The sequence below is a fragment of the Alosa alosa genome, chromosome 14 (genome assembly GCF_017589495.1).
Source record: "Alosa alosa isolate M-15738 ecotype Scorff River chromosome 14, AALO_Geno_1.1, whole genome shotgun sequence".
NCBI lineage: Eukaryota > Metazoa > Chordata > Actinopteri > Clupeiformes > Clupeidae > Alosa > Alosa alosa.
The window spans coordinates 32,453,575-32,466,814 of record NC_063202.1 but is presented as its reverse complement, the minus strand read 5'-3'; the positions used below and the strand labels follow the sequence as shown (position 1 = coordinate 32,466,814).

The window sequence follows — 13,240 nt, the reverse complement described above, 5'->3', positions numbered from 1 at the left end:
AATTTACAAGTTACAAATATGATTTTTTTTATTTGTGGATATCAAAACACCAATGCAAATCAAGAAATATTTGTGGATGTCCCCAACTACTTGATTGCAATTTCTGTGTGCTGGTGAATTAAATTAGGCCTATTTACGTGTGAATTTGTGCAACTTTCATGTGAAGAACGTCTCAAAAACACGTAACTTTGGAAAGCGAAGAATGCGTGTGCTGGTGATCCACAAATGTAGAATCACATTTCACAAATGAATTTTACAAATGCCATTTTATTTACAAATGCACATCTATATTTGTAAAAATCAATATACGAGTTACAAATATGATTTTTTTATTTGTAGATATCAAAACACGCATGCAAATCAAGAAATATTTGTGGATCCCCCTCTGCACATATCAAATATTATTGAGACAAATTTAGCTCCATAGCTAGAAAACTGGGAGGAACAATTACCTGAATTTGACAAAGAGTGTTTGATTACATTTATAGATTGTACATTTAAATATAGAGTTCAACTGAATCTGGAATTAAAACTGCAGTCAAATGTGTGAATAAACCATGGATTTTACAGTGGTCTTGTATCTGAATCATTAAAAAATTTCCTTTACTGCAGTTCCCAAATTAATCAGTACTCTTATTATTGAGCACCACACTGCTTATTTTGGCCCTTGCTGTCAGGATTCAACTAATATGTGACCCTGCAAGGCGAAACCAGTCGTTTTGGTCAAATTGACAAAATTAAGTCAATGTGCTCACATGAACGGCCATTGACTAAGCTTTCCAACGATATGTATATCGAGGGTATTGCAAAATGTATCGCTAAGATAACCGCATCCAAAGTTGGCATGGTTCTCCTGTCACGATACGCCAGAAGAGGAGAAAATCACCTTTTTAAGTAAATTGTCACGTGCGATAGTGTGAGGGCACAGCTATTATTAGCCTTACGGTAGTGTGACTTTGAAGCGGATGACTGACTATGTCCAGTTTTATCAACCGAGTGAGTGTCTTTTTCTGCCCCCTAGTTAATACCTGGGACGGTCATAAGGTGTCACTATAGAATATAATTAATGTATTTCGGGGGAAGTAAGGGGAGAAGAAGTTCTATGTACAGTACACAGATTGTGTAGGCTATAGGCCCACTTTAAAAATGTGCTACTGCTACGTCAATGGAAAACTTCTGGTCCGTCAAAAGTTTGTGCTTTTGACCGTTCATGCCCTGAAAGGCAAGTCTTTCACATTCATGTAGCACCCCTGTGGTTTTACTTGCAGTGTTACAGTTAATACAGTGTTAAGATATAATATATACATTAGATACATTAAGAATAGATATTTAATATGTAATACTTACCAGTGATTCCCTTTTATATGCTGTCTATGATACATTAACACTGTCACAAATGATTCAATAGGGACTTTTATTTTGACGACTGATATCTTGTTGATGGGGTCACGAGCTAGAGACCTTGGGGAGACGTTAGAGCCTGGAGTTCTGAGGAGACGTGATTTAAGAAGGTGCTAATTAGTTTAGATATGTAGAAAGGATTTGGATAGTAATGAAAGTGTAAATATTGTATATATAGGTCTCCGAAATTTCTATGAAGTTACTTTGACGTGTTTTTGGACATATTGCTCTTTTTAAAGAGGATAGGGTTTTATTTTACTTGGGAGTTAAGTTTAGCAGCTAACGTTAGCTATGAATGTTCAGATTCTCCGCTAGCTAGAAGCTAACGTTTTACACTGCTACTACATGGATCGCCCACCATCGCGAAGGAGGAACTTGAATGTGAACCTGACTTCAGTAAAGTAAACCGGATTGAAGGGAAGACGACGGGGAGGGACAGCGTTCAGACCGGTGCCTCTGTTGGAGGTGTTTGTGTTTGAGGAAGCAGCGATTTGGGTAGGCTAGTGCTAGCCTTTCCTTCTACGCTACCTGGCTTACTGTCCACCATCAACGGCTATGTGAATAGGAGAACCTTTCATTTGTTACGAGCTCCAACACGCGCGCCAACGAATGGGTACCCCAGACTGTCTGTGAATGTGTTTTACACCCGGGTGTTATTTTTATGTCATGTGTATGTGGGATTACCTTGACAGGTATTTACGTGTTTTGTCAAATAAATGCCAAATAAATGCTGTCCTTGGCATTTAATATAACCTCTGTCTGTGGGTTTTCCTCATGACTGTGCACATTTAGTTTTACAGTAGTATGCTAGCGTCATTGAGTATCGAGTAGCCTAATGAGTAGGCTACATTTTAGCTCTACCGTAAAACCTTATATTCGGTTACATCTGCCAAGAACGATAGAGAGCTTACACATTGAGTATCGAGTAGCCTAATGAGTAGGCTACATTTTAGCTCTACCGTAAAACCTTATAGCGGCGTCGACAAATGGAATGACTGCTAATGTGTTTTATCTTCACCTAAAGTCAGGGTTTAACAGTCAAAACGTATGTTTATCCGTGAAATTTGAAAATGTAAGTGAAAATGAAAGTGAAAATTAAATGTGTAGACTGTATACTGTCGAATTATGCAAAAACGTGAAATTCGACATTTTAACCCGTACGTTTGTTTATCGTGGATTTTCTCAAAATAGCACTGTGCGCAAGACGACTTGTTTCGCCTTGCATGGTCACATATTCACTTGAAAATCTCACCATATGATACAGGGCTGTATGTGTGTGTGTGTGTCAACATGACTGGATATGTGTGCTTTCAGTTCACATTACCTCTGTTTCTCTGCAGCAATATCATTGGGCTTGTGAGTTGTGGAACTCCATGGAAGCGCTCCTGTCATCCAGTGGATTAGACAGTAACCAAGTGACTGCAAATCACTTCGCCTTGATGGCGCTATCATGCACACAAGAAACATATACACATACACTTTACGCAAAGAGTTAAAATGGATATTATTTAAAGTCTCAGTTTTCACTTGGATACACTGCACTACTAACTAGGTAGATGGACAACTCACCTGCACCAAGGTGGACATCAAGGCTGATGAAATCATGGTGGCCGAGGTGCGGTGCTCTGCTACCTTCCCGATATTCAACATGTTTCCCACCCGGACAAAACCGGAATGCTCGACCAAAGCCAGACAAAGTCACCTGCACAGTAATATTCATTCTCAGAAGTCTATATCCATTCTCTTCAAGTCAGTCATGTAAAAATGTACATACTATTTAACTGCATGAATTATGAAGACTAAGAACCTTTGAGCAAAGGTTCCAATACAGGAAATAAAAAAGAAAAGACAGGACAGAGACAAGAAAAAAGACAGCAGATCAGAAGAGAAAACTAGAAAATGTAATTCCTAGGAATTACCAGTGTATGAAAATGCAAAACATATGATGTAAAATATACAGCGTTAAAACAGATAATGTAGAGATAGTTACAATGGTTTTGCTTAGGTAGACATGGTTGTTGCAATGCTAAATAAAGCTGTTTATGTGATGGTTGCTAGGGTAATCATGTTGGTTGCTATGGAAACTGACATAGATGCTTTATTTCAATGGTTGCTATGTTGGTTGCTAGGTACTGTAAGTGGTGGTTTAATATAGTTGGCTGGAGGCATAGTTGATGATAGCTGACAGTTGGAATGGGTGAACAGTTTAATAGTTGAGAAGTTTAAATTGTTAAATTATTTAATAGTGAATTATAGTAGTGAGGACTTGAAACAGTTGGGAGTGGGCAGAGGAAACAGTTGAAAATGATCTGTAGTCTTAAGAGAGCCAGAGAACCTGAGACAGAGTAAATAGTTTAAAAGTTTAATGTAGATAGTGTAATGGATGTTGATAGACAGACTGTTTAATGGATGGTGATAGATAGTTTAATGGGTGAATGAGTAAATGGTTTGAAGAAGATGGATGGACAGAAATTTGGATGGAATGTGCCTTATATCCTTGTAGAATGGAGAGACACAGAGAGTTGGCCTAGTTGAGCAGAAAGCAGTTGATGCAGGTGCAGTTGAACAGTTGTGGGAAGAGGAAGCAGTTGGCAGGAGTCATAGGTCATGACAACTGACAGTTGGAATGGCTGAACAGTTTAATAGTTGGATAGTTTAAATAGTGTGTTTTAGGAAATACCTTCGGGTGACTGCCCGAGTTGATGTAGATGTTTTCAGCATGTAAGTCGGCATGTGTGTACTCATTCACATGGACAAACTCTAGTACATCCAGCTGGAACAAACACACAGACATAAGATTTGTAACTGAGACACAAAAAATAAATAATCCATTTCATGGTTATGGTTATGGGATTTGGCAGACGCTTTTGTCCAAAGCAACATACAAATACAAAACAATAATATAGCTGCAAGCAGCAATGCGGGGGCCTAGCAGAGCGCTATAGCAAGAAATGGCATTGCCATGGCATGAGCAAGCACTCACAGCAAGAGGCCAAATTACACCAATGTCCTTGTGCGTTCTCACAATCAGCTACCATGACCCTCTACCAAGTTTGGACTTCATACACCAAAGTGTTGCTGAGATGTGAGCTCACTTTCTTTATTACAGCACCCCTAGAGGCCAAATGAGACCACTTTCCTTGCATGTCCTCACAATCAGCTAATATATCCCAGTACCAAGTTTGGACTTCATACATCGAAGAGTTGCCGTGAAAGTGACGTAATAGGAGTCATTGAACTCAGGTCGGTCCAGGGATTACAACAGTGCCTGATTTGTGAAAATCGGACCCACCGTTCAATGGTCACATGCGTGAATGCAATCCAGGTTCGACCCATTGGTGGCGTTAGAGTGTTGGGCATAGAGTTCTGTAAATTGGTGAGAGTGATCATGGGACGGTTCTGAATCAGTGCGCCGAATTTCATAACTTTAGACCCAGCGGTTCTATTTTCGGCCAAATTTCGACCCGTTGGTGGCGCTAGACGGCTGGGTTTAGAGATCCGTAAATGAGCGTGAGTGGTCAGTGGAGTGTCCCGAAACTTTCTGCCAAAAAATCTGCACTTTTTAGCCAGGCGTTCTATGGGCTGCCATAGACTCCAATGTATCGCAATTGCATCAATATGTCTAAAAAAGGTTGATATTTATTCAATATCCTTTATAATGGTTGGAACGTGGAACATTTTAATGATGGTGTTTTACCAGTCAGTTTAGTTGAACTTAAAGGATCTTTGGTTGAACTTCAATAAGGTTTAGAGAGGTAATGACTGGTTCACTGGTTATGACTGTATATACTATATATATATCATTATATAAGTATCCAAGGTGTTTAGTCATTTCTCAGCAGGTACAACATTTAAGTGGAACTTCAGTGAAAGAAAAATGCTAATGCAGTGCTTATTAAATTGACTATTAAATTGACATGGTGTCATTTTTCCTAAAGGTAGCCTAAACAATTTTATAACTGGAGTGGTTTGCAACAAACTAGGCTACAAAACATGTCATTTGAATTTCATTGAGGGAGATAGGCCTATCTGGCTATGAGGCTCGTCTTGTCAGGTGCGGTACCTGACGCTTCAGTAAAGCAGCCACTCCTTTAAGTCTGCCCAACATTAAAGGTTGTATCAGCGATTTCAGCGATTTCAATCTTTCCTAACGATCTGCTAGCTGTCTGCCATAAGCAGGCTGTCAAAAAAACGCGTCTCTGTAGTCAGCCTAGGCTCCGAGATCTGTACACAAAAACAATTGCTACCAACAAGTGTTGGCAACCACTCAAAGGCAAAATAAAGTGTTCCAACCAATAACCGAAGAGATGCGCGTTTAGGAGAGTTTCAATTGCACGGGAGGGAGGGGAAGGGAGTAGCGAGCTAGCTCTCTGTTTTGTTTGAACATCAACAGATGTGACGTTCAGCCGCAATCGCTAATACAGCCTTTAAGCACCATCTGAAGTAAACATACCATTTTGTTTTGGTATGTTTACCATGGTCTGCGTAGAACTTGGTAATGGCATCAAGGATGTTTTATGCAGGGCATCCTGAAAGCTGAATGATTCCAGAAAAAAAACTGTCTTGTAACTGAAAGTTTGCTTCCGAAACGTAATGTAAAGCACAAGCATCGTGCCATATGATCGTGTATCCTGAACTGATAACATGGACATGTTGGTGTTAATTGCCACCATCACATTGTCTATAAATAATTTTATTTGTTCAGGGTCGGATCGTGCTCTCTGAATTCGTCTCTCTCGGGATTTATTAGTTTTGGGGAGGATTTGATCGATAGAGTTCCCATGTCTAAGTTGTAATGTTTTCAATGCGTCTACATGGACTTTCTGTGTGTCAGATAACGCTTTAGGTAATCAAGCTTCCACTCAGACCAAGTTTTCCCACGAGCGAACTCTCCTTTCGCTTTTGCCTCCGAGCAGAATTGGCAGATCACACCACTCCTTTTGTAAATATGTCTGAAAGTTTTTTCCTACCTGGACCATCTTTTGTGTCAGATTGGAGTATTTTATCTAGCCACTCATGTTTAAACGTTAGGCTGACCTTTTCTGGGGCATCTGCTCTGCTTTTCTATTCGCCATGGTAGCCTAGGCTACTACATAACTGGAGCAGGGCCCGCCTAGAGTAGCCTAAAGGATACTTTGTATGTAAAAATTCTAACTTAGGCTACATCCGGCTTGGTTGTCAGACATGTCAGTATTTTAAATGTTTATTACCTAGCCTACATTGCCGTTGATGCTCAGATTTTTAACCCCTGAAAAAAAATCGTTTGTCGTTTTTGTATTTTCATTGCATTTTTACATTTATAAAAAGTTAAATAAATTAATCGATAGTTGATCGTTAATTCTCCCGACGATCGACTAAGAAAATTTAATCGAATGCCCATCCCTACTTAATAAACTAAGTACATGTTGAACAGATATGCCAACCCTCTTAAAAGACCCAAAACTGAGCTATATCTTCTGACATATTACCCATTCATCATACTTACTATTCGACAGGCAAGCATGAGGACTACTTTCTGTGACAAAGGTTTGGTCTCACTTTGTATTATTGAGTGAAGATTCTGTCCCATGTCTTCAAACACCAAAAATCTAAAAACATAGGTCAACACAAATGTAAAAACCTATCCAGCAATGTCTGAATTTAATCATTTCTTGACTTTTTCATTTGTAATGAAAACAATGCAATTGTAAATGAATTAAGAAATACTGCTGACCTATAATTCTCATGGAGACCAAACCCCAAACAAGTGGGCATGCCTATGTAGTCCAACTTCATGCGCTTTACCCATTTTTCGACTAAAACAAAATACATAGACACATTTCACTCACAGCCAATTAGTTCATTTCAGTTCAATTATTTCAACATAAATATTTTTGTTAGTCTCACCAATTCCAATTATTATGCACAATTGAATCTATGAATGTGTGGGTGGGGTTTGGGGACAGACCTGTGACTGTTTTGGCTGCTCTCTGTAGAAAGTTCTGTTCAGTGAAGATTTGTCCGTCTTTGGCTGCCTGGAAAGCAAAGGAGGAACATATGTTGGTTGGTTGATATTAACAATATGCCCCTGATGCACTTTATTTCTGGGGGCTGTTTCATATAATAATGAATAAATAACAATGCAAAGACAGACCTTCATTAGACTGTGAATTTGGTGGCCACCCTTTTATATTTCTGTATTGTGTAGTCTACACACTCAAATATGTTACTGTGATAATGTAGCCTCGTGGTCCAGGAGAAGCTGACAGGTTTAAGTGTAAACTAGGTTTATTGAATCGGCGGATATAATCCGAAAACACCCGTGACAAGTAACCACTATTAATTGCAAAAAAACAAAGATACATAGACTAGACAAAATACAAAAAAAGAAGCGGAGTCACACATTGGACTATAATAAGCCGCACAATCATCCTAACCACTCACAGCAGTGTCAGGTACGCACAACATGTGAAATTCTAGAGAACTCACCTTTTCCCTCCACAGGGATAAAAAGTGATCAGGTGACCTCCCTAATTGAAAAAACAGGCCTACTACTTATTAGGCTAATCAGCCAATTTGGGTACCCAGGGGCACACGCCCCTTCTTGCGCCTCCAGCGCAAATACACAAACTAAATCAAAGAACCTGCAGTTGAAATCATAACACTATCTCTGGCAGAAAAATAACAGTAACAAAATCTGTGCACTCTGCCAAAGGAACATACCACCTACAATGAAAAAACATGCCAAAAAACATAATTAAGTATAAACATAGTGACCGTGTGGGTCACTCTGTCAGTTACATAATACAGAACAAAGAAAATGCAAAAATGTCTCAGATCCACTGCTTATTGAGATTGCAACATTCTTACTAGAGATACATTTTGCATGGAACAGGGATTCGACGAAACCTTCCTTTCTAAAACCTGTTTGTGACTAGCAGAGTATAACCTACATGCATCTGGACTAGCCTATTATTTGAACTAATATGCAAAGCGGGTACAATAGGGCCCCAGATAGGGTTTTCCAAAGCCACATTCAATTTTGAAACTATAGCATCATCCCCTCTCGTCACTGTTTGGGCAGGTAATCTGCCAACCGATGGAAACGGTATTGAATTATGGCGTTCCAGACTAATATCTCCCTGAAAGGAAATCTAGGTAGGCGTGGCCAGGCTAGCGTAGTCCTGCGTAGTCCGTGGAGGAAAATCTCAGTGTCGCCGTATGCAGCATTCCTCCTAGAATTAACTTGCTATGTTCACGGAAGCATGCCCACCCTTCCCATTGAAATTGTTAAAGATAGTAAACCAGAAAAGGGAAATAAAAAATACTGTTATTGTTATCGCCATAAATGTAATTAATGTAACGTTGTAGGCCTAATGCTGCATGTGTATGTGTGTGTGCGTGCTTGTGTGTGTGCGCGCGCCACGCACATAGCGCTCTGATCTGATATGGCGGCAGCCTACACTTGTTTAATCGTGATTGTTTGGTTTTCTCGGTTCTTCTTCATATGGAGTAAATAAAACAAATGACTTTGCTTTCTAGTTTTTGCTTGATTTAGTTGTTAACGTTTGAGGGGGGGTATTTGAGTAAGGACAGAATGGGTTTCGGGAAAGTGGGGTTGCCAGACCTCGCCATACTTTTTTGTGGGGTCGCCAGACAAAAAGTTTAAGAACCACTGGCTTACAGTATCAATCACACTGCCGCTTGCAACGCATCTGAATGCAGTCCGCTGCCCTATTTACCGGCAAAGCTACAGCAGACTTAAGCTGCCACCTCATGGCGAAAAGTTGTAATACATTTCACACAGCTGCGTGAATCACGGAAAGCGCAAATTAAGTGGCCACTTCTAAATGGGACCCACTGTATGTGTATCATCAGTACTTACAAATGTACTGATGTTACTATACTGATTGACTTACCAGTCTCAGAATGTAGTTCAGATCAAGGCAGCTAGGGACTGATCCATTCAACATCACTGTAAAATGAAATTATAGTTCAGTTTTCTTTTACACATAGACAATATAAACAAGCTCAGAGTGGCTGATTGTTTCTTATCAGCATAAGTAACACCCTCTAAACACTATGTATACACCATGCTATACTGTGCACATATGAGCTCTCAGCCTAAAAGTTCACAAAAATGGACATATCATGTGAATCTACATCAAACATTTATAATTAAAGGTGACATGCAAGTGCCTTTAGGCCACACCCATGCTGTAGTGGAAAACAGCCACTCTGTCTCCATTGACTTTGTATTGAAAGAAGGTGCATTTGTGACATATAACAAAATAAAAAAATAAGCTAAAAGCTGTGGTGTGACATTATGCATAACCACCAAATTATGGAAGCAAGATACATTTTTACAAGTTGTTGAACCGAAATATTAAGCTGTTAAAGGAAGAAAAGGTGGCTGCTCTTGCCAGCTTACACAAAAAAGCTGTGCCACATTAAATCTGGGAACAAGATAATATAACATTACCAAAAAACAATGTATACAAATTCTCCAGGACGGCTTCACATTAGACTCAAGTCTGCTTATGGTGGTAGACAAACTGGACTCATCCACTTACAAAATATTTAGGACAGTTGTATTAGCTAACTAGCACTGGAACTAGGGCTGACACTTTTGTGAAAAAATCCTGTTCGATTTCTGAGACAGAAGTGTTTATTGAATCGATTGTAAAATCGATTTTCCATATCTAAAGACGTTTCCATTTTCAACGCCAAATATAGGCCAATCCACAGACAGTCTAACAGGCATTAAGACGAACGTAAAGAGGTCGCTTGAGACGCACAAGTCAGCAATATTTCTGATGATTTATTGGCGTAAAGTTTCGTGCAAAATGACAAACAGGAGTCCAACATTCTCAAAAAAGAAAATAAGCAGAGTGGACTGCCATAACATCAATGAAAAACATTACAGCTGGCTTCAACATGGCTGTGTTTACGATTACTCCATACAGTAGTTTGATCTACAGTCCAAAACTCTAAGTGCTTTCATATCGAACTCCTCAAGGTATTAGGGGTTATCACTCGTCTCTCTCATGTCGCACAGGTTGATCGCCGTTGTCCTCCATTTTTTGGCAAAACAGCAGCCGATTGAAACTGCTGAAACCGGCTGTTTCCGGTGCGTAAAATTGGTGGGAATTTTCTTTTTAGCTTTCGCAACACCTACTGCACTTTCGGAAATTCTTTATTTCCTTTTTCTGCTTGTTTGTGAGTTTTGTTCAGTCTATGGTTTTGCTACATCTATCTTTTTTATTTGTTTAATTTGTTTAAAATGAATAGTGTACATATTTGGTTAAAATCGATCCCCTATTTTAGTTTTCAAAACTTGTGTTGGTTGGTCCAATCGATTGTGCAATCGATTTTCGAACGTAAAGTGACAGCCCTACAGTGGGCAGTGCTTCGACTTGGCCAGCTTCACTCACGGTCCGCGCGTGGGATCACGCGACTTTAATTTGTATTTTCCCAGTGAGACGCTGCAACAACCCAAACAACCGGTAGATGGCTCAAGTGAGCAGGGTGTCTCATAAAAAGAAATGGAGCCTGGAAAACCCTACACAGACTTCACTACAGACTTTAGCAGACTGGTTTAGAAATAATTTAATAGCCAGAAATATGCCTGCCCTGCCCTAATAAAGAAATATTTGGTTAACTTTCTGAGTGAATCCCGTTTGCAGCCGTGAAGAAATCCAGGACAAATTAAACATTCTGGTTTTCTCCGAGTGCAACGATGATAGACAGACATCATTTGGACAAAGTATAGAGCATATTAACCTCGTTTGCTTAGCCAAATGCCTTCCTGTTACGCCCCTGTTATCCGCGGGTTACAGGCGATAAACGATTTTTGATGGTCACAAGCAGGGTAGGGAATTTCCACGGCGGCCACGATGGCCATGGCGTCAGAGCCTTTATGTTGGCCGTGAGGCCCCTTTGAAAATCAGAGGTTTACAGGCCACGGTGGCCTTGGTGCCCCCTTCTTTCAATATTCTGCTTTTATGTCTTACTAATAGCAATTTTATTTAGCCTGTGGCCTGTCAAAATAATCTTAGCATTCTAGCGCCAAATTTATTTAGTCTTTTTACGCGGTGGAGAAAGACAGCTAAAAGAAAGAAATTAGCGTCCAAATTCACCCATTCTCAGTTGAACTACTGCGCAAAGTAGCCTATTCATCACACAGACATCACAAATATCACATGAAAGAGCTTTTTCTCAGATTTTAAACAATGTTAGCCGATAATTGCTGTGTTGAGCGGTTCATGAGAAAAGTAAATAATATAATTCAATTTAATCATACATTCTACTGAAGGTTTTAAGTCCCCATGATCTCCCTACCCATTCATCTCGGTGGAATACTTCTTAACCCTTCTTTTAACACATGACAAACCATATATCAGAATAAACAGGAGACCTTACCGAACACAAGGTGTAAAGCAGTCCCCTGTACATTTAGCCGTTCCAGAGTAATCCAGTTTTGAATTTTGCAGTAAAGTTCGACATACATGGATGTCTCCAAATTTGGGCTTTAAGTTTTTACAATGTGTTTAAATTGTTCCACATGATTTCATAACGGGCCAAATACAAAATAAATGTTACAAATATCGCCTAGATATTGGTAAATCAGAGTACAACTGACTAAGAATTTGTGAAAGTAGCCTTAATGATCACAAAATGCTAAGCATGCATCTAGGCTATTTGAGTTTTCTTAAAGCTGAGCTGTGATTAAATTGTTTCAATACATGATTTAATAACAGGCCAAATATAAAAATAAATATATAGCCTAGATAGTCAGATGATTTACATTTTTGATGGTCACAAGTTTACTTCATTAGCGGTTTATTTTTATCTTCCCAATCCCAGACTTTCACATTGCATGTTTGTTTGTAATGGATGCAACCCTTGAGATCACGCTTGTCATAGGCGCCGATACCGTGGATGCTCCGTCTCTCTGGCACCCACTGAAAACATCGAGCACCCACGCGGTGACAGCTTACAGTCCCGCTAAATTTACATTCATTTAAAATCAAACATCGCGCAGTTTATGTTAAATTCGGCATCTCTCGCTGTAATGTGATTGGATTTGTTGCTGTCAATTCCCTACTTCATATACTAACCACCAATGAGAGCGTCTCGTGATGAAAATTCCTGACACTTCCCACCTGAAGAATTAACGCAAGGCTTTTGTCGGGTCTTCAGCCCCGAATGTTTAAAATGTATATAGCCCTGAATATCATTTTAAAAGTAGTCTGACAAAGCTTATTGTTTTGTGACACAGCTAAACACTGGTACCTCATAGAACGTCTATAACATAGCCTAGGTGGTGCAACTCACAAAAAAGTAAGCAGATAGAAAGAACTCACGCCAAATCTAGCCTACATCACATGAACAGCTTTATCTTGGGGAGAGTCTTGTGGCACAAGACTGTGCTTTATGATTGTTGCCTTCTGATGGTATCTTGCTAATTCACTGAACTGCATTAGGTGACACAAATGGTATTGCCTTTATCTTATAACTCCTTGTCTGAGCGACTACCAGGCCTATGGTTTTTAAAAGTCAGATGTTCCCTGACAAAGACATTCGAAAATTAAGAATGTTTATTGACTTGAAAAATACACACATTTTTGCAAACTCCCTTCATTCAACCCTTGAAGACATCAGCGGTCTGGCGCTATGTAGATCGTTCTCATTACCATTTAATTTCTCAGAATTTAGATCTACTAGGGCCTACAATAACGTCATCACCAAATACATCTTTTATTTTTTTAGTTGATCAACCACAAAAGAGTAGCATAGGCCTACTGTGCACAGTGCACTGGCGACTGTAGCAGCCCAACGTAACCAGTTGTTGTAGATG

General features: G+C 39.5%; 1 protein-coding gene across 1 annotated transcript in view; it reads right to left on the bottom strand.

The window, feature by feature from the left end:
- The window catches only part of vrk3 (VRK serine/threonine kinase 3), a 67,683-nt gene that overhangs the window by 18,747 nt on the left and 35,696 nt on the right, over positions 1 to 13,240 (bottom strand). Inside the window, exons 7-13 of the mRNA XM_048262834.1 lie at positions 9,300 to 9,355; positions 7,349 to 7,415; positions 7,115 to 7,196; positions 6,887 to 6,989; positions 4,082 to 4,174; positions 2,971 to 3,103; positions 2,726 to 2,846 (exon numbers count right to left, since the gene is read on the bottom strand). Of these exons, the coding sequence (XP_048118791.1) occupies positions 2,726 to 2,846; positions 2,971 to 3,103; positions 4,082 to 4,174; positions 6,887 to 6,989; positions 7,115 to 7,196; positions 7,349 to 7,415; positions 9,300 to 9,355 (655 nt within the window). The remainder of the gene's footprint in view (positions 1 to 2,725; positions 2,847 to 2,970; positions 3,104 to 4,081; positions 4,175 to 6,886; positions 6,990 to 7,114; positions 7,197 to 7,348; positions 7,416 to 9,299; positions 9,356 to 13,240) is intronic.